At 44.2% G+C, this 22,391-nt stretch overlaps 1 protein-coding gene across 1 annotated transcript in view; it reads right to left on the bottom strand.

The window, feature by feature from the left end:
- Positions 1 to 22,391, bottom strand: part of LOC125453954 (lipoxygenase homology domain-containing protein 1) — a 222,096-nt gene that overhangs the window by 24,231 nt on the left and 175,474 nt on the right. Inside the window, exons 30-36 of the mRNA XM_059649887.1 lie at positions 20,758 to 20,939; positions 16,487 to 16,603; positions 14,071 to 14,233; positions 10,252 to 10,406; positions 8,205 to 8,414; positions 3,876 to 4,023; positions 535 to 743 (exon numbers count right to left, since the gene is read on the bottom strand). Coding sequence (XP_059505870.1) covers positions 535 to 743; positions 3,876 to 4,023; positions 8,205 to 8,414; positions 10,252 to 10,406; positions 14,071 to 14,233; positions 16,487 to 16,603; positions 20,758 to 20,939 — 1,184 coding nt within the window. The remainder of the gene's footprint in view (positions 1 to 534; positions 744 to 3,875; positions 4,024 to 8,204; positions 8,415 to 10,251; positions 10,407 to 14,070; positions 14,234 to 16,486; positions 16,604 to 20,757; positions 20,940 to 22,391) is intronic.

Raw genomic sequence — 22,391 nt, 5'->3', positions numbered from 1 at the left:
AAAGTCCTGTACAGCTCCAACATGACCTGCCCTGATTTTATAATCTATGCCTTGACTGATAAAGGCAGGTATGTATCCTGTATGCCTTTTTTATCACCCATATTAACCTGTCCTGCCACTTCAGGGGTCTGTAGACAAGCACCTGAATCGCTCTGTTCCTCTGAGTTTCCCAGTGTCCAGCCACTCACTGAGAATTCCCTTGTCTTGTTCCTTCTTCCAAGGTGCACCACCTTACAGTTATCAGGGTTAAATTCCATCTGTCACAGATTTGACAACCTGACCAAAAGGCTACTACTAAAGGCAGCTGCTGTCCACGTAACAGCAAGGTTATGATTGTGCTCTGGATCAAAAGGTTACAAACTGGAACATCTCATTAAAAATTATAAAGTATAAAATTTATTCCCTATCTCTTGTTGGTAAATATTTGTAAATTTATGACTGGATCCAGAAACTCATTAGAGCGGTTTCCAGTGTTAACAGGAATATTGTAGTTGCTGGACAGAATCAATACTTTAGGATTTTATCTGAGCTCACCTCAATTTTCTTAATCTCGCCAACGTCTAACCCCATCACCTGAAACTTTTCCATGGATCCTGGAAGAAATGCAGTTTTGCCTTCGGGAAGCTCCAGCCACATTCGTGAAGTCTGAATCTTCATGGGTCCCATGATGATGATATATACACGGCTATTGGTACCAGCATCTCTTTCCTGGCCTGTGGTAATTGTTATGTGGTAAGGAATGTCTGTTAACAGATGAAAGTCAAGGAAATGTGTTACTTCATTATCTCATGATCAATTCACTGTCATTTTTTCCTTTATTCATAAATCTCTTCAACAATGATTGCAATATGAACTGGAGTTGTAAACCTGTCCACATAAACCTGCCAGCCGTACGTTCCCATTCCCAAGTTGCTGTTAAATAGAATTGCAAACCGAATCGACAATTTTCTCCATTCTTTCTGAATGCTTTTAATGTTCCTATCTATTGTTCAATCTTTAGTGCGTTGCTGCTTCAATTTATAGAGTCCAATGTCAGAACTGCATGGCGCCTGCTACTTATCCAAATACCATGACCTTTCTAACTCTGGGTAGGGTGGAGTGGCGCTGAAGGCATTGCGTGGATTATCTATCCTTGGGTCTATTGGGGTTCGAAAAGACCAATTCATGGCCATTCAGGGCCCTATCCAGTCCCTGCTACAATAATATTAGGTGCAGGGGAGGGCCAATGCCAAGGAGGGACCCTATGAATTTTAGTATGGGGTGTGGACCCTGGACTTACCTTCAGTCTGGTCCCCCTTAACTCCTGTTTTTCATGGACTGGCAGAAGTGCTAGCTGTGGCCACTGTTCCACTTTGGTGCTACTGGTTCCATAGAGTACCTGGCCATGTGATTACTTGGCAACTCACTAAGGTGGCCAGCCTCTCCATATGGGGGTAAAAGCCTGACTCTGAGCTAGTTAATGCTTACTCAATGTTAAGTGACTGCAGGGTAGTCAGTAGCAGTGGGGATGCATTCTGAACTGACCCTTCAGGTGGCAGCGCAAGAAACGTGGCCATCAAAGAATCTTGCCAAAAATACATTATAACTCACAAAAATGCATTCAGCACATTGAGTCCATCCTATCTCTTTATAGAGGAATCCAATCTGTTCCATTTCCCCACACTATCCCCACAGGCCTGCCAAGTGCCCATTCAACTTGATTTTGAAATAATTGATTGTATTTGCCTTCCACACTCCATCTAGACCACAGGTTCACCACATAGGCCACTCATAGTGCAAAAATGTTCTTCATCACACCTCTCCTCACCTCGTGTCACTTACCCAAAACCTTAAATCTTGTCACATCAGTTTATGTCAGCAGCTTTTCTGTACTTAACTCTGTCTAACCCTGTCATAAATTTGTGCATCTCCAAAACAGTCTCCCTTCAGTCTTCTTTGTCCTAAGGAGAACAGCTACCTTGGTAGCTAAAATCCCTCATCCCTGGCACCATTCTAGTTAATCTACTCAGAAGGGCTCACAACCTTCATTAAATGCAGTGATCAGAAATGGTGTAATAGAGTTGGGACCTAACCAGAGCTTGATAAAGCTCTGAATATCTTTGCTGGTTTGTACTCAATACTTCCATGAAACTCAACATTCCTTATGTTCCACTATTTACTCCATCAAATGTCCGGTCACCTTCAAAGGTCAATGCAAATTAACCCCTAGGTCCCCATTTTCCTACATCTTGTGTTTCAGCGTATATTTTCTGCAGCTTCTCTCCTTTAATTTCTTGATTTTACATTTCTCAGCCTGTTTCTCCAGTAACTTCCAACCCTTATGTATGTTTTTCCCTAAATTGAATATTAGTGATTCTTCCCTTACGGCATCTCACAGGAGAACAATTAGCTCAGTCTGTCTATGCTATTTCTGAAAGATTTATGCAAATCTGTTGCCCTTTCTATGCTTAGCCTCCAGTTTTTCTTTCTTTCTCATCTTTTATCTTCCTTCTCCCAATATTACTCATTGACTTCACTCATTATCTTTCAGCCTTTATCCTCTTAACGTCTTTCCCTTCATATCACATCCTTCAGTGTGTTTTCACTGCATCACTCATCTTTATGTTTCTCACTCTAACTCAGGTCCTTGTGTTTCACTCTCAATATGCTTCTCCCTCTATCTAACTCTTCATTCCCTCTCTGTCATCTTTAAACTTCCACATATCCTTTATTGAGCATCTTGCCTATATTTTCTCTCCTTTAACTTCCTATCTTCAATTTCCTCATCTTTAAGTATTACTTCCCCCAACTCTTGACCTTCAACTTCATTCTCCTCACATCTCCACTTGTTCAGTGTGTCCTTCCCTCCATCTCACAATTTTCAGGATATTCCTCCCCCATGTCTTAGCCTTCAGTGCAGTTACTGGTGTATTGAATAAACATATCAGCCAATTTACACACACCCAAATCCCACAAAAAACAATGTGATAATGAATGGATAATCTGTTTTTCTGATATTGATACCTGTGAATATTTTAAAAATCTTGCTGCATCTGCTCCAAACCTTTTAGTCCTCCCTGAAGGGTGCCACTCAGAATTAGACACATACTTTGCTTAGATTATACTTCATATAGATTTAACATAATCTTCAGGCTTTGACTTGATGCCTTTATCTTTAAGCACAAACACCTTAGATCTTATGCTCCCTCTGAAAGTGCACCATTTTCTCATTCTAAAATGTAACACTTCGCTCTTTGCTGCATGGAATCTGATCTGCTATGTGTTAGGCCACTCCAACATGAAGTATGTTGTTGTCTTTTACTGCATTTTCAATATCGTTTCTTCCACAAATTGTGAGTATGTGCCCCGTACCCCCAAGCCCAAGCCACTGATTTTTATCAAAAGTAGCAGTTGTTTGAGCCTGGCAGAACACAGCATCCCTTCTAACAGAAAAATCATCCACCACAACTATTCTCTATCCCTTAGTCACTTTTGTATCGTTGTATTATTCTATGATCCATTTTATTTTATGATTTGCAATTTTGCTAATGAGCCTAGCTTGTAGCACCTTGTGGAAACATGTTTATATTTAGTGATTTCTGGTGCCAAATATGTATTCGGGAAGGACTGTGTTAATATGCTTCTCCTCTGGGATGGAGAAATAACTACATTTCAAGTAGCAGGCAATAATAAAAATGTAAAGAGGAAAGGCAAAGCATCCTTTATGAGACAGCTTTTAACAATGATTCTTGCAGAAAGCTCTGTGATGTATAATTGATTTTGCTAAAAGGACAGAAGGCTAACTTTATTTCTGTCATGTGTTTAAAGTCTTTTCAGAACGCTAATTATATATTTTTTAATAAGCATGGACAAAATAATGTTGAATATATTCTTACTAGGTCCTTCCTCAATTGTGTCTTCAATAATGCTTTTCCGTTTACCCTTCTTGGTTAGGGCACTACTGTTGATGTTCTGGACACTCAACGAGGAACCATGTAAGCTTTTAGCAGAACTGTAGATACTTGATCGATCTCCCTCATAACCCTATAAGGATAAATGGAAAAGATCATCCAAAGTGAAATAACATTCATTCCAATGCTTTAAGTCCAACATCATCACTGTTCAAAATCCCTCATCTCAATTTCCCACATTGTCACAACCCTCAGCTTTCTTCACAAGCCATAAGACCATAAGACATAGGAGTGGAAGTAAGGTCATTCAGCCCATCAAGTCCACTCCGCCATTTAAATCATGGCTGATGGGCATTTCAACTCCACTTCCCTGTACTCCCCCCATAGCCCTTGATTCCTTTTGAGATCAAGAATTTGTCGATCTCTGCCTTGAAGGTATCCAACGTCCCGGCCTCCACTGCACTCTGTGGCAATGAATTCCACAAGCCCACCACTCTCTGGCTGAAGAAATGTTGCCTCATTTCAGTTTTAAATTTACCCCCTCTAATTTTAAGGCTGTGTCCACGGGTCCTATTCTCCCCACCTATTGGGAAAAACTTCCAAGCGTCCACCCCTTCTAAACCATACATTATCTTGTAAGTTTCTATTAGATCTCCCCTCAACCTTCTAAAATTTAATGAGTACAATCCCAGGATCTTTAGCTGTTCATCATACGTTAAACCTACCATTCCAGGGATTATCCGTGTGAATCTCCGCTGGACACGCTCCAGGGCTAGTATGTCCTTCCTGAGGTGTGGGGCCCAAAATTGGACACAGTATTCTAAATGGGGCCTAACTAGAGCTTTATAAAGCCTTAGAAGCACATCGCTGCTTTTATATTCCAACCCTCTTGAGATAAACGACAACATTACATTCGCCCTCTTAATCACAGACTCTACCTGCAAGTTAACCTTTAGAGAATCCTAGACCAACACTCCCAGATCCCTTTGCACTTCTGATTTGCGAATTGCCAATTTCACTCTCCTGTTTTGATCTCCTCATGTTCACCATAACTGATGCTTTCAAACTCTTGCTCACAGACGGATGTGGAAATCACCAGTCTATTGAAATGCAGTGACAAAGGGTCCACTGCTTTTTGTCATAGATATAAATTTGGATGTGAAAATAGGAGATATGGCTAGTAAGTTTGCAGATGACACCAAAATTGGAGGTGTAGTGGACAGCAAAGAGGGTTACCTTAGAGTACAACAGGATCCTGATCAAAGATAATAAAATGTGAGGCTGGATGAACACAGCAGGCCAAGCAGCATCTCAGGAGCACAAAAGCTGACGTTTCGGGCCTAGACCCTTCTGGGATCCTGATCAGTTGGGCCGATGGGCTGAGGAGTGGAAAGGCAAATCTGGGCAGGATGTAATGCAATTAAATGAAAGTGCACTTACATTTGCATTTACAAATGTAAATACGCTTAATGGTATGGTCCTGGGGATTGTTGCTCAACAAAGAGGCTTTGGACCGCAGGTTTACAGTTCCTTGAAAGTGGAGTTGCAGATAGAAAGGGCAGTAAGAAAAAGTTTGGTATGCTTGTCTTTATTGGTCAGTGCATTGAGTACAGGAATTAGGAGGTCATGTTGCTGCTATACAGGACATTAGTTAGGCCACTTTTGGAATACTGTATTCAGTGCTGGTCTCCCTGCTGTAGTAGGATGTTGTGAAACTTGAAAGGATTCAGAAAAGGTTTACAAGGATATTGCCAGGATTGGAGGGTTTGAGTGATAGGGTGTGGCTGAATAGGCTGGGGTTATTTTCCCTGGAGTGTCAGAGGCTGAGGGGTGACCTTATAGAGGTTTATAAAATCATGAGGGGCATGGAAATGGTGAATAGACAAGATCTTTTCTCTGAGGTGGGGGAGTTCAAAAGTACAGGGCATAGGTTTAAGATGAGAGGAGTAAGATTTAAACGGGACCTAAGCGGCAATTTTTTTCATGCAGAGGTGGTGAGTCCACAGAATGAGTTGCAAGAGGAAGTAGTGGAGGCTGGTACAATTACAATATTTAAAAGACATCTGAATGGGTATATGAATAGGAAGGGTTTAGAGGGATATGACCCAAATGCTGACAAATGAGACTAGATTAATTTAGGATGTTGGTCAGTAGGGACGAGTTGCACTGAAGGTTCTGTTTCCCTGCTATACGGCCCTATGACTCTATGACTGAGAGACACCAGTAATATTTTCCAAGATAATAAAATGTGAGGCTGGATGAACACAGCAGGCCAAGCAGCATCTCAGGAGCACAAAAGCTTACGTTTCGGGCCTAGACCCTTCATCAGAGAGGGGGATGGGGGGAGGGAACTGGAATAAATAGGGAGAGAGGGGGAGGCGGACCGAAGATGGAGAGCAAAGAAGATAGGTGGAGAGGGTGTAGGTGGGGAGGTAGGGAGGGGATAGGTCAGTCCAGGGAAGACGGACAGGTCAAGGAGGTGGGATGAGGTTAGTAGGTAGCTGGGGGTGCGGCTGGGGGTGGGAGGAAGGGATGGGTGAGAGGAAGAACCGGTTAGGGAGGCAGAGACAGGTTGGACTGGTTTTGGGATGCAGTGGGTGGGGGGGAAGAGCTGGGCTGGTTGTGTGGTGCAGTGGGGGGAGGGGATGAACTGGGCTGGTTTAGGGATGCAGTGGGGGAAGGGGAGATTTTGAAACTGGTGAAGTCCACATTGATACCATATGGCTGCAGGGTTCCCAGGCGGAATATGAGTTGCTGTTCCTGCAACCTTCGGGTGGCATCATTGTGGCAGTGCAGGAGGCCCATGATGGACATGTCATCAAGAGAATGGGAGGGGGAGTGGAAATGGTTTGCGACTGGGAGGTGCAGTTGTTTGTTGCGAACTGAGCGGAGGTGTTCTGCAAAGCGGTCCCCAAGCCTCCGCTTGGTTTCCCCAATGTAGAGAAAGCCGCACCGGGTACAGTGGATGCAGTATACCACATTGGCAGATGTGCAGGTGAACCTCTGCTTAATGTGGAATGTCATCTTGGGGCCTGGGATGGGGGTGAGGGAGGAGGTGTGGGGACAAGTGTAGCATTTCCTGCGGTTGCAGGGGAAGGTGCCGGGTGTGGTGGGGTTGGAGGGCAGTGTGGAGCGAACAAGGGAGTCACGGAGAGAGTGGTCTCTCCGGAAAGCAGACAGGGGTGGGGATGGAAAAATGTCTTGGGTGGTGGGGTCGGATTGTAAATGGCGGAAGTGTCGGAGGATAATGCGTTGTATCCGGAGGTTGGTAGGGTGGTGTGTGAGAACGAGGGGGATCCTCTTGGGGCGGTTGTGGCGGGGGCGGGGTGTGAGGGATGTGTCGCGGGAAATGCGGGAGACGCGGTCAAGGGCGTTCTCAATCACCGTGGGGGGGAAGTTGCGGTCCTTAAAGAACTTGGACATCTGGGATGTGCGGGAGTGGAATGTCTTATCGTGGGAGCAGATGCGGCGGAGGCGGAGGAATTGGGAATAGGGGATGGAGTTTTTGCAGGAGGGTGGGTGGGAGGAGGTGTATTCTAGGTAGCTGTGGGAGTCGGTGGGCTTGAAATGGACATCAGTTACAAGCTGGTTGCCTGAGATGGAGACTGAGAGGTCCAGGAAGGTGAGGGATGTGCTGGAGATGGCCCAGGTGAACTGAAGGTTGGGGTGGAAGGTGTTGGTGAAGTGGATGAACTGTTCGAGCTCCTCTGGGGAGCAAGAGGCGGCGCCGATACAGTCATCAATGTACCGGAGGAAGAGGTGGGGTTTGGGGCCTGTGTAGGTGCGGAAGATGGACTGTTCCACGTAACCTACAAAGAGGCAGGCATAGCTGGGGCCCATGCGGGTGCCCATGGCCACCCCCTTAGTCTGTAGGAAGTGGGAGGAGTCAAAAGAGAAGTTGTTGAGTGTGAGGACGAGTTCCGCTAGGCGGATGAGAGTGTCGGTGGAGGGGGCCTGGTCGGGCCTGCGGGACAGGAAGAAGCGGAGGGCCTTGAGGCCATCTCCATGCGGAATGCAGGTGTACAGGGACTGGACGTCCATGGTGAATATGAGGTGTTGGGGGCCAGGGAATTGGAAGTCCTGGAGGAGGTGGAGGGCGTGGGTGGTGTCACGGACATAGGTGGGGAGTTCCTGGACCAAAGGGGAGAAAATGGAGTCCAGATAGGTGGAGATGAGTAATATTTTCCACACTGGTTTGTTAAATACTTCAGGCCCTTCCCCAACAGAGTAACATAAGTGGACAAATAGCTTGGATCCAATTACACCCTTTTTGCTATGTTAGTGTGACTATGATGCATTTGGTGACCAAAATACCTTCACAAACAGTGTTCTTTCAATTTTCTTGTCCTCCTTTGTCTTTGAAAGCCAGCGTTCACAAATGAATAAGTAGCTCTCTTCCGAATCCACATCAACCACCTCCACTTTCTCCAAATACCAATCAGGACTTGCCATAGCGTTGTCATGACGAATCTTGATTTTGAAAACTTGTCCGAGGTCAACAGCTTCTATTGTGAATGTGTCGACCTGTCAGAGCAGGATGATCAGTCATTTTAGCAAAATGGCCACTTTTAAAGGGAAGCATAACCGCTGAGTCAACTGTCATTTGACCATGCTCTGACTGACTAATTCCCCTGGTTTAATGTTCGTTATATATAGGGGTGTTCACTCGGTTGGAAGGGTCTTTTCGATCACAATGTTAGCTTGCAATACAGTACATCAGGAGTTGAATTTAAACTTGTTTTTGATGAAGGATCACCTGGACTCAAAATATTAATTCTGTTTTTCTTTGAACAGATGCTGCCAGATTGTGTTTCTCTAGAAATTTCTGTTTATGTTTCAGATTTCCAGTGTCCAGTTTTTTTTGCATTTATTGAATTTGTTTTTGCTTGCCTTGTGTTCTATTTGGGGGAAAATGTATGCCATTTGTGTTTGCTGCTGGTCTCAGCCTGCACTGTTGCCTGTCTTTGCCACTGGGCCTATATGCCACAATGTTCTGCCTGAAACTAGTGTCTATCTTCTGTCTATCCTGCAGCCTGCAGATTTCGCCGACCACTGTATACTCTACACTATGCCAATCTCATTTATTACCAGAATGTAGTTACAGTTGAAGTCTATCTAGTCTGCATTTGCCACTTTCTTCTCCATAGCACACTGGACTTCACCTGAGACTCTCTGTTTTGGTCTCTTTGGTTGTCTCTTTTCCTGTCTTTCATATCACTGAACTTTTGCTTTGTTCTCTCGTCTGGTATTAGCACTAGAAGATGGCTGCCACTGAAGGAATTAAAATTTTGTGCTGGGAACCACCAGGTGTTTCTCCTGTTGCTTCAAGGGGATATCAGGTCTTGGTAACCAGGACTGTACATAATATGCAGAGCAGAACAAGTGTCTGCATGACTATCCTGCAGAAGTTCTTCTACACATGGTTACAAGACATGATGTCATCTCCTGTGAGGTGTCACCAGCTATCCGACTGATAACTGCTACCTTCTGCTCCAATGTTAACGCTGAGGATGCTGATGATGGAATATTGAACAACAGGACTGCCAGTGATTATCAAAGGGTGGTACTTCGATCTTGTCTGTTGGAGGTGGTCATTGCCTGCACATGGGTAGTCCAGATGCTACATGCCATTTATCAGCCCAAACCGGAATACTGTCCCAACCTCGCTGCATGCAGGCACAGACTCTTCCAGAATATGAGGAATTATAAATGCTACCAAGCACTGTTGAATTCCTGCAGAGATGCCCTAAGGCTCAGACAACTACTCCCATTGTGTTGGGATTGATTCCAATCCTTTGAGGGCTTCACTAATTTCACTGATGTCAATTTGACAAGAGGTGCTTGACACTGTGCCTACTAAATTCTGCTTTGAAGTCAAGGGCATTCACTTTCACCTGATCTCTGGAGTTTAGCCCTTTTGTCTATTTTTGAAGCAAGGCTACAGTGAGGTCAGGAGGGAAGTGGCTCTGGTGGAACCCAAATCTGAGCATCAGTACACAATTTATTGTTGTGTAAATGCCAGTGAATGACCCCTCCCATCACTTTGCTGATGACTCAGAATGGACTGACAAGGCAGTAACTAGCTGAATTAAATTCCACAACGTGTTATCTCTGACTCCAGCAACTGCCGTTTTTGTTATCTCTGAATTAAATTTACTCTGCTTTTTGTGCACAGGACATAATCTGTGCAATTTTCCACTCTAGCATGTTCTGAGAATATGCATAATCATTGTAAAATGAATTACATTTAAGAAAAAGAGAGCATAATTTTGAAATTTGAGCCGGAAAACAGAGGAGATGAAAATTAGGTCTGATTGGTTTTGAGTGCTGAAAGGCCTACTATTCAACGCTTCACACTAACCTGGTTTCGTTCAAACTTATTGGAGTGTGTCTCTGATTTGCTCAGCTTCCTTTCTCCAGTGTCTCCCAGATCCCCATAGATAGTGAGGAAAACATTTGCATCCGTTCCTGCTCTGTAGACATCACCCGTGTACACAGAAATCTTGTATGTGTGCACTTCAAACAAAACAGAGGAAATCATTAAAGGATACTTTCATGGCATTTATCCATGAAATATGATTCAAATAAAAAATATTTGGGCCCAACGTTAACTGCAACTGGCTAGGCTTGGATGATATCAATATGATACTGTTCTCTATTTCTCCTTGATATATTATCCAGTAGATAATGTGCACTGCTGTATTTATAGCTAAAAATATATGCAATTAAATATCTACTGATGACCACTAAACCATTGTCATTTGTCGAAGAAAACCCAACAGGCTTGCTAATGTCCTTTAGGGAAGGAAATCTTCCACCATCACCTAGTCTGGGCTATACGTGACTCTAGATACACAGCAATGTCAATTGCCCTCTGAAATGGCCTAGCAAGCAACTCAGTTATATAAATTGTAACAACATCTCAACAAAGAAATGAAAAAGGACAGATGACGTGGCATTGACCTAGGCACTAGAAAAGACAATGGCAGAAGCAGCAAAGTCAAATCTGCAAAGCCTCCCGCACTAACATCCGGGGATTCGTGTCAAAATTGGGAGACCTGTGTCACAGATTAGTTAAGCAACAGCCTGGCATTGTCATACTCACAGAATCATACCTCACAGACAATGTCCCAGACACCACCATCACCACCGCTGGGTATGTCCCGTCCCACCAGTAGGACAGACCCAGCAGAGGTGGCAGCACAGAATATACATTCAGGAAGGAGTTGCCTTGGGAATCCTCCACATTGACTCTGGACCCAATGAAGTCTTATGGCTTCAGGTTAAACATGGGTAAGGAAGTTGCTGAGGGTATTGCTGATTACCACATACCGTCCTCCCTTGGCCGATGAATCAGTACTCCTCCATGTTGCTGAACAACACTTGGAAGAAGCACTGAGGTTGGTAAGGGCACAAAATGTACTCCAGCTGGGGGATCTGCAGTGGCTGGGCAGTAACACTACTGATCGAGCTGATCGGGTCCTAAGGGACATAGCTACTAGGCTGAGTCTGCAGCAGGTGGTGTGGGAACCAATTAGAGAGAAAAATATGGTTGACCTCACCCTATCAATCCAACAATTCAATTCACTCCAAATGATATCAACAAACAGGTTGTAGCACTGGACACTGCAAAGACTGTGGGCTGTGACCACATTCCGGCAATAGTATTGAAAACCTGTTCTCCAGAATTTGCTGCTCCCCTCTTCCAGTACAGTTGCAACACTGGTATCTACCTAACAATGTAGAAATTAGCCCAGGCATGTCCTGTACATAAAAAAACAGGACAAATCCAACCTGGCCAATTACTGCCTCATCAGTCACCAACAGCGCTATCAAGCAGCACCTGCTCAGCAATAACCTGCTCAGTGACGCCCAGTTTGGGTCCCGCCAGGGCCACTCAGCTCCTGATCTCATTACAGCCTTGGTTCAAACATGAGCAAAAGAGATGAATGCTAGAGGTGAGGACAGAGTGACACCCCTTGACATCAAGGTTGCATTCGACCAATTGTGGCATCAAGGACCCCTCGCAAAACTGGAATCAATGGTATCGGGGGCAAATTGTCTGCTGGTTGGTGTCATACTTAGCACATAGAAAGATGGTTGTGGCTGCTGGAGGTCACTCATCACAGCTCCAGGACATCTCTGAAGGTGTTCCTAAATGTAATGGTCTAGGCCCAAACATTTTCAGTTGCCTCATCAACGACCTTCCCTCCATCATAAGGTCACATTGGGGAGTTCGATGAATGATTGCACAATGTTCGGCACTCTCCGTGACCCCTCAGACACTGAAGTAGTCCATGTTCAAATGCAACAAGATCTGGACAATATCCAGGCTTGGGCTGACAAGTGGCAAGTAACATTCACCCCTCACAAATGGCAAGGAACGACTATCCACAATACAAGATAATCTAATCACTGCCCCATAACATTTAATAGGGTGTTACCGTCACCTAATCCCTCCACTACCTCCACCCTTGGTGTTACCATTGAAACAGAAAGGGACTTGCCATATAAACACAGTGACTGCCCATCCAGGTCAGAGGCTAGGAATACTGCAGCAAGTAACTTGGAAGTATATTGCTGGTTGTTCACTGTTGCTGGGTCTAAATGCTGGATTTCCCTCCCGAAAGAAATTGTGGGTCAACTTACAGCATGTGGACTGCAGTAGTTCAAGAATGCAGTGGTTCAAGAAGGCAGCTCACAACCACTTTCTCAAGAGCAATTTGGGACAGGCAATAAATGCTGGCCAGCCATGTCCCATCAGTGAATAAAAAAACAGATGTCCTGGATTGGGCACCTCCTGTTGTTGTCTGTGACTGGGGGTGAGATTTGTTTTTGATTACAAATATTTCTAGTATTTAGCAAAGAAACGAGCATATTGCTTTTCTTTTCACTGCATGCGCTGTGTACATGATTTAACAGAACATGCTTACAAATCCATTAGATACATTTTCTTCCCTCACACCCTCAATTAAAACTACAGGGTTCTACATTTTTTGTGTGTTCCGTGCATTGAACACAGGAAAATCAGCTAGTGAAGACAGCCTACCTGTAATGAAACTGATCTTATTCCGGTATCTCAAGCCTCTATGTATTCTGTACAGGCTACTCTCGACAGGCCCTATAGCTGGCTATTAGCATTTTTGTACCCAAATTTGAGAAGTATCCAAATTAATCAGAATTCCTTCCTTCATCACAATCCTCTAACAGTTGCTGGTAATGTGAGAAAGAAACGTCAGAAATGGCATTGTGCTTAACTGAATTATTCCCCATCAAACGATGGAACATTGGCATAAAGAAAATCAGAAAAGTTCACAGTTGTCTCTCTGGGCATTTTGAGGACGTACAACACAGCATATCACTCTATTCAATTTGGGATTTTGGTTAAATTTGGTTAAATGTGTGCTGGTGAAGTAGAAATGTGCAGGTGGTGGACGTTGGCACTATGTTGGCACACTATCATGGAAGTATGAGGGGTCATGGAGATGGCTAGAAGGTACCGAGCGGCACAGAGGTCCCAAAGATCTATATCCATATCTTCCACCCGAGCCTGTGGGACTCATTGGTGGTCCATACGTTTGGATGAGGCCAATGTGTATCTGAGCCACCGCAGGCTGTATCTCAGGCACCTCCTTCCACATTCTACCAAAAATGTCCACTTCCAGCGAAGTCTTTCCCTGGAGGTCTCATACAAACTGTTTTACAAATCCTCAGAGTAAACAAGTTGGTCTTAATATTAGCTTTAATTTCTTGCATCGTTTCTTTTCAATACTATATTCACAGACTTATTGCCCAGGGAGGCAGTCAGTTACTTCAGAAGAAGACAGAAAGAGAAAAACCTGTTTTTTTCTCCCCTCTTAGGCATACACTTCATGATATTAACTGAATATTCACTCTCATCATGTAACGCAGCAGGTAGTAAACTGAAGAGGAATATAGCAGATCATACTGTGACACCTTGTCCTGTTATTTCTTGGTACAAGCATCTCAGACCCATATAAAAGTGAAATATTACAGATGCTGGAAATACATTCACAAGCTGGAAACACCCAGCAAGCCTGGCAGCATCTTTGGGGAAAGAAGCAGAGGTAACAGTTCATGGCACTGACCCGAAAGAACCAAACCTTTCACTCATCTTCTATTTGTTAACTCCCCTTCAGTGTACAAATACTATACTCACTTTCCAGGGCATCCTCCACTGTAGACTCACTATGCTTCAGTGTCCCATCTTTCAGCAGCTTCTTCTGAATGATCTCCAAAGGCACCAGCTCTCGGATGATTTCTCCATCATCTTCCGACTTTGCTAGCCAGCGTTCACAGGGGAAAATAATTGTCTCTGAGCCCTAGCATGCAATTAGAACAGAGGATAAAGCTGGCCATGTACACAAATTCACTGTTCTAAATTTCTTGACTTGGTGGTTGTACTCTTCTTCAAAAAGTTACAGGTTCAACCCTTACTGCAGGATTCAACCACATGATCCATTCAAATGCCTCACTGCATTTTGGAGAAGGGCAGTATTATTGGAGATACTGTCCGCTCCCAGACAGATATTAAATTATTTGAAGAAAGACACAGTGGATGTTCTGGCCAACACCTGTACTTCAATCAACAAAACCAAGGAACTATTACTTAGCCACCCATCTCATTAATGTTTTTGATGCATAACTAGTCATAAGTTAACTGCCATTTATCCTTCAAAACATTGAATATATTTCTAAAATAGTTATTTGGTTCTAAAACAGATCACAATATCCTGAAGCCATGCAAGATGCTATGTAAACAAATATATTATTTGAATTTTAAAGTTAAAGACTGGTTTAGCCTCTTCACATGCATGAAAATAATTCAAAATTGAATTCTCTCTGTTACTTTTTTATTCCCACGTGAGTGCTCCATAGTTCTCAGATATGCAGCTCCTGGAGACAGCTGACCATTTAAATTGGAGCTCCTGGTGTCTGCAACTCAGAACGTGGATACAGATCAAACAAGAGCAGTTATTTTGGATAACCATTGGATCTGGACACAGTAGACCTTGGAGATGGCGGGTCAGGGAGTGTTTGCTTAGAAAGGATATGGGCACATCCAGTGCCTTTGGTGATCAGGGATCCTTTGTGTGGGTGGGTAGCGTGTCAGGTATATTTTGAAGGTAACATGTTGGGTGCCCTTCAGAACTTTAATTTTTGATTGCCTATGAAAGATTCATAAGTCCCTTGGAACTGTCCAACTACCAAGAAGTATCTAGAAGTGTTTCATGACTAAGAGTTGGGTGTAAACTGCACTATAGAACATGAGGCAATTGATCTATATTTTTTCTGTTATGTGCACGGGTATGTGTGGATACCAAATGTGTTAGCATGCTGGTGAAGTAGAAAATTGCGGGTGGTGGACGTTCGCACTATGTTGGCACACTGTCATGGAAGTTTGAGTGGTCACGAAGATGACTGGAAGGCACTGAGCTGTACACAGGTTATGAGGGCTACAGGGATGAGCGCAGAGCATTAGGTGCATGGATTAGTATTGGTGGGACGTGAAGACTGCTTGAAGATAAGGAATCCTGAGGCAGTGTGAGGACTGAGAGCTAGAGGGCGGCACGGTGGCTCAGTGGTTAGCACTGCAGCCTCACAGCACCAGGCACCCAGGTTCAATTCCAGCCTTGGGCGACTGTCTGTGTGGAGTTTGCACATTCTCCCTGTGTCTGCGTGGGTTTCCTCCGGGTGCTCCAGTTTCCTCCCACAGCCCAAAGGTGTGCAGGTTAGGTGGATCGGCCGTGCTAAATTGCCCATAGTGTTCAGGGGTGTGTGCGTTATAGGGGCACGGGTCTGGGTGGGATGCTTCAAGGGGCGGTGTGGACTCGTTGGGCCGAAGGGCCTGTTTCCACACTGTAGGGAATCTAATCTAGAGGAATATTTTACATTTGGCTGGTTTGGAGAAGGATCCAGTTCTGAGAATTGTAAAATCATTAATTGACTGATAACTTTATTTTCTGTCAGGATGCCTCCTACTTAATGCCATGCTGAATATTAGGTGCTTGGCATGGAAAGAGAAGAGCAATAGTAGGTTTATGAGTTAGCAATGAGTTGGCAGGGGTTTTAGAAAGGGCCTTTGGGATGTATGGGGGCATTTGGTGCATTAAGGGACCTTGGGCTATTGACTATGATAGTATTAGAGGTAGGTACAAGGGCACATTTGGCATAGTGGTTGACATAGATGGAGAATGGAGTGTGATAGGAATGTGGGGTTGTGAGCAGGAAGGATGTTATAACCTTTATGTTTATGTTTATCTCTATGGTTAATTTTAAATACAATGCTGGGGCCTGGAGGCAGGCTTTCCACCCAGGTCACCTTATAAACTGGCAGCCACTTGGCTCTCACCAAACCAGCTAAATTGACCCTGCTGAATTGGCAGAGAAACTCTCGCCACTTCCCCCCACACTCCCACACTCACGTAGTACACAATGGAATTTTATGCAAACATATTGGACACCATCTCCAGGGGGAGAAATTAAATTTGCTACTATATCAACATCAATAATATTTCATACTGAAAGCTATTTGACATGTTTGAATTCAAACTATTATCTATAGTTTCACCTACCTTCCCCTTCTGCAGGAGTCGTCGGATTGCCACACGGTCCAAGTGCCACCCAGAGTTGAGGCCTCGACCATCGTGTCCAATTCGAATCTTCTCGATGCACTCACCAACATCCTCCAACTAAAAGGAAAGGTGATTTTATCAGCATGTTAGAAATAATCAATATTTTGCTCAAAGTTATTTCGGATATCCTTTGGATCTGATCCCAGTACACCTTGAGAATGCGGGTCAAGAATCCTTTGAAGCAGGAGGGATGCAGGCACATCAGGTATCCTTAGGGGGTCAGAGATCCTTTGTTTGTCTGAGTGGTGCCTGGTTTCCTTTGTGGTAGCATTTCGGAGAAGTTTGTCTACAAAAGTCCATTAATCCGTTGTCCAACTGCTCAGATGTATCTAGAGATGACAAAATGTAGAACTGGATGAACACAGCAGGCCAGGCAGCATCAGAGGAGCAGGAAGGTTGACGTTTCAGGTCAGGACACTTCTTCAGAAAAACAGAAGGGTCCCGACCTGAAACATCAACTTTCCTGCTCCTCAAATGTTGCCTGGCCTGCTGTGTTCCTCCATCTCCACACTGTTGTCTCTCTGTAAAGTGTATCCCTCTCACAACCTGCCTTTCCACATATTACTGTATCATCTGCAAATGTGCCTACAGTACATTCACTTCTTTCCTACGAATCAATAATATACATTGTAAACAGATGCAGTTCCAGCACTGATCCCTGTAAAACCCCACTGATCACAGGTCGCCAACCTGAAAAATAACCCTTTATCCACATGAGTACTACTTCCACTGCTGTGTGCTCTTACGACTTAATGTCTTGTGAGGTTACTTGTCAAATGCCTTCTGTGAGTCTAAATACGCTTATGAGACTTGGGTGTCATTGGCTGGGCCAGCATTTGTTTCCCATCCCTCGTTCCCTTGGGAAGGTGGTGGTGAGCTGCCTTCTCGAACCATTACAGTCCACATGCTGCAGGTAGACCCAAAATGTGGTTAGGGCAGGAGTTCCAGGATTTTGACCCAGTGTCAGTGAAGGAACGGTGAGACATTTCCAAGTTAGAACAGTGAGCAATTTGGAGGGAAACTTGCAGGTGTTCCCAAGTATCTACTGCCCTTGTCCTTCTAGGTGGACATGGGCATAGGTTTTGAAGTCTAAGGACTTTTGGAGAATCTGGTAGACAGTACACACTTCTGCTATTGACTGTCAGTGGTGGAGAGAGGGGATGCTTGTGGACATAGTGCCAATCAGCCAGGCTGCTTTGACCCATACAGAGTTAAACTTCTTAAGTATTGTTGAATCTGCACCCATCCTGGCAATTAGAAAACGTTCCATCACATACTTAATGTGTGACTTGTAGATAGTGAATGGACTTTGGGGAGTCAGTGAGTGAGTTATTCGCCACAGTATTCCTAGTCTCTGACCTGCACTTGTAGTCCCTGAGTTTATATTGGCGAGTCCAGTTGAGTTTCTGGTCAATGGTAACCCCCAGGAAATTGATAGATATTCAGCGATGGTAACTGGATGGAGGCTAGATCGTCTCTCACTAGAGATGGTCATTGCCTGGCATTTGTATGGCATGAATGTTACTTGCCACTTGTAGCCCAAGTGTGGATATTGTCCAGATCTAGTTACCTTGAACATAGTTTCAGTATCTGAGGAGATACGAATGGTGCTGAACAATGTGCAATCATCAGCAAACATTCCCACTTCCGGCCTTATGAGGGAAGGTCACTGGTGAAGCAGTTGAAGATGACTGGTCCTAGAATGCTACCCTGAGGAACTCTTATTGAGATGTCCTGGAGCTGAGATGACTGACCTCCAAAAACCACAACCATCTTCCTATGTGCCACGTATGACTCCAACCAGTATAGATTTTGCCCCCAGTACCCATTGATTCCAGTTTTACTGGGGCTTCTTGATGTCACACTTGGTCGAAAGCAGCCTTGATATCAAAGGCTGTCATTCTCACCTCACCTCTGGAATCCAGCTCTTTTGTCCATGTTTGAACCAAGGCTGTAATGAGAACAGGAGCTGAGTGACCCTGGCGGAACCCAAACTGGGCGTCATTCAGCAGGTTATTGCTGAGCAGGTGCTGCTTGATAGCGCTGTTACTGACATCTTCCATCAATTTACTGACGATTGAGATAGATTGATGGGGTGGTTATTGGTTGGATTGGGGGATTTGTTCTGTTTTTTGTGTACGGGACATATCCGTGCAATTTTCCACACTGTCGTGTAGATGCCAGAGTTTTAATTGCACTGGAACAGCTTGGCTAGGGGAGCGGCAAGTTCTGGAGTATACATCTTTACTTCTTTTGCAGGAATATTGTCAGGGTCAATAGTCTTTGTAGTATCCAATGCTTCTGATTGTTACTTGATACTACATGAAGTGAACTGAATTGGCTGAAAACCAGCACCTGTGATGCTGCGGATCACTGGAGGAGTCCGAGATGGATCAGCTCCTCAGCACATCTTTGTGGAGATTGTTAGGAAGCCTTGGCCTTATTTTTTGCATCGATGTGTTAGGTTCTTCATTCATTGAAGATAGGGTTATTTATGAAGCTTCCTCCTTCTGTGAGGTTGTTTAATTTTCCACCACCATTCATGACCAGATGGCTGTGGAAAGATTGCATTGGTTGGGCGATTGCTAGTTCTGTCTTTCACTTGCCCCTTACGCTGTTTGGCATGCAAATTATCCTGCTCCTGGCATGCTCTCCTGCACTCTTCATTGAACCAGTGTTGACCTCTTGGCTTAATGCTAATGGTTGAACGGGGGAATATGATGAGCCAAGTGGTTGCAGATTGTGTTGGAGTACGATTTTGTTGATGACCCACAGCACCTCACAGATGTCTATTTTGTAGTTGTTAGATCTGTTCATAGCATGCCCCAATCCGCACAAGTGATAGTGCCACACACACAGTGGAGGGTATTCTCAATGTGAAGATGGGACTTCGTCTCCAGAAGGACTGTCCAGCGATCACTCTTATTGATACTGTCATGGACAGATGCATCTGCAATGGCAGATAGGTCAAATATGTTTCTCGCTCTTGTTGGTTCCCTCACCACCTGCTGCAGACCCAGTCTAGCAGCTATGTCCTTTAGGACCCGACCAGCTCAATCAGCAGTACTGCTGCCAAGCCACTCTTGATAGCAGACATTGAAATCCCCCAGCCAGAGTACATTTTGTGCCCTTGCCATCCTCTGTGCTTCCTCCAAGTGTTATTCAACATAGAGGAGTACAGATTCATCAGCTGAGGGAGGATGGTATGTGGTAATCAGCAGGGGGTTTCCTTGCTTATGTTTAACCTGAAGCCGTGAGGCTTCATGAGGTCCGCAGTCAATGTTGATGACCCCCAAAGGAAACTCCCTTCCAACTATATACCACCATACGGCCACCTCTGCTGGGCCTGTCCTGCCAGTGGGACAGGGGATATCCAGGGATGGTGATGGTAGTGTCTGGGATATTGTCTGTCAGGTATGGCCATGCCAGGCTTTTGCTTAACTAGTCTGTGGGACCTTTCCTGATTTTGGCACAAGCCCCAAATTAGCAAGGAGGGCTTTGCAGGGTCAACAGTGCTGTTTTTGCCATTGTTGTTTCTGGTTTCTAAGATTGATGCCAGGACGTCTGTTTGATTTTGTTTCTTTGTTGAGACTGTATTGATTATTAGAACTGAGTGGCTTGCTGGGCCAAATCAGAGGGCAGTTAAGAGGCAATTACATTGCTGAAGATTTGGAGGTACATGGAGGCCAGATCAGTGAGGCCATGGAATATTCTTCCCTGAAAGGCATTAGTGAAATTGAATGAAGTGAAATTAAATTCCTCCAACCATCCTGGTCAGATTTTAATACATGTACCCAGAGCGTTAACCTAGGCTTCCCAGTGACATTACCACTATAGCACCATCTCCCCCTCATTTTATGCTCCTGTTCATGACATTTTATTGACCTGTGTACCTGCATTCTCCCAGTTTCTCAAGTTTCTCACAGTAATCAATTAGGATATTAGTACAGTTCTGAAGAAGAGTCGCTGGATCCAAAACATTAGCTCTGATTTCTCTTTAAAGATGCTGCCAGACCTGCTGAGCTTTTCTAGCAATTCCTGCTTTTGCTTCTGATTTCCAGCATCTGCAGGTTTTTTTTGGTTTTTATTTATGATAATAGTACAAATTGATTGGATAGTTCTGGGAAAGCTTGATAACATCATGGGCACAGTGAACTCAACTTTTTAAACCAAACAATGTGATTTAAATTTAAAACAAAATATGTGCGCACCTCGACAATAAACTTATTTACAGCGCCTCTTTCAAAGTACGTCTTTCGCTCCCGCTTGTTAACACATAAAGACTTCTGATGGGTACAAACACCATCTCTTCCATAAAGGACGATGAAGACATCAGCATCAGTGCCAGCTCCATAAATATCAGAGGTGTAAACAGTGATCTCATATGGAACAACTGCAACAGAAAAGTAGAGAAGCACAGTTTCAGATGTTGTGCTTTCATATCTCAGAGGTTAAATTCACAAAGACATGTATTTCTTTAGAAAGGACTGATTGGGCAAGATACCAGTTCGTGGGACATGAAGAAATATTACTTTGTCAGTGCTATGTTCAGCAAAGAAGGAATCACATCATCAGTATCCCTTTCAAAGGGGGAATCTTGATTTCAAAATGCCCTTAAAATCCAGCCATCTCAGTCCTTACTTCCTAAATAAAAGTCTTCTTTCAAGAATTCGTTTTAGGTCGTGGTATTACCTTTCAATTCTGTGTTTGAGTGAGTACGTCACCACAAATTACTTGTTTTAGAAACAACGAAAGGGTGTATCTATTGCTGCTGCTTCACGTGGATTCCCCATTATAGAGATGCACTCTTGACTGCAAACCTATCCCTGACCTCAACGTTACTGTTAATAGGGATCTCTCCATTCTCCAGGAGGGAGTACCATTACATTGGAAGCAGACGGACTCAAATATCACCATAAGGTTTAGTTTCTTTTCCAATGTTCTGTGAACGATTGCTCAGATCTGGCAGAACAATAACTTTAGGCTTTTTCCATCACTGTATCAATGATGGAATAGAAGAGTCACAACAAAAAATGTGTCTCTCTTGGCATTTACAGCACAGAAAAAGACCACTTGGCCTAATTATTGTTGTTTAATCTCTACAAGTGCCTCCTTCCCCTTCTTTTCATTGAACCCTATCACCGTGTCCTGAGCTTTATAGAACATAGAACACAGAACAGTACAGCACAGAACAGGCCCTTCAGCCCACAATGTCGTGCTGACCATTGATCCTCATGTCTGCACCCTCAAATTTCTGTGACCATACGCATGTCCAGCAGTCTCTTAAATATCCCCAATGACCTTGCTTCCACAACTGCTGCTGGCAACGCATTCCATGCTCTCACAACTCTCTGCGTAAAGAACCTGCCTCTGACATCCCCACTATACTTTCCTCCAACCAGCTTAAAACTATGACCCCTCGTGTTAGCCATTTCTGCCCTGGGAAATAGACTGTGGCCATCAACTCTATCTATGCCTCTCATTATCTTGTATACCTCAATTAGGTCCCCTCTCCTCCTCCTTTTCTCCAATGAAAAGAGTCTGAGCTCAGTCAACCTCTCTTCATAAGATAAGCCCTCCAGTCCAGGCAGCATCCTGGTAAACCTCCTCCGAACCCTCTCCAAAGCATCCTCATCTTTCCTATAATAGGGCGCCCAGAACTGGACGCAGTATTCCAAGTGCGGTCTAACCAAAGTTTTATAGAGCTGCAACAAGATCTCACGACTCTTAAACTCAATGCCCCTGTTAATGAAAGCCAAAACACCATATGCTTTCTTAACAACCCTGTCCACTTGGGTGGCCATTTTAAGGGATCTATGTATCTGCACACCAAGATCCCTCTGCT

This window comes from Stegostoma tigrinum, chromosome 1 (genome assembly GCF_030684315.1).
Source record: "Stegostoma tigrinum isolate sSteTig4 chromosome 1, sSteTig4.hap1, whole genome shotgun sequence".
Lineage (NCBI taxonomy): Eukaryota > Metazoa > Chordata > Chondrichthyes > Orectolobiformes > Stegostomatidae > Stegostoma > Stegostoma tigrinum.
This window is presented reverse-complemented; position numbering and strand designations above follow the sequence as displayed.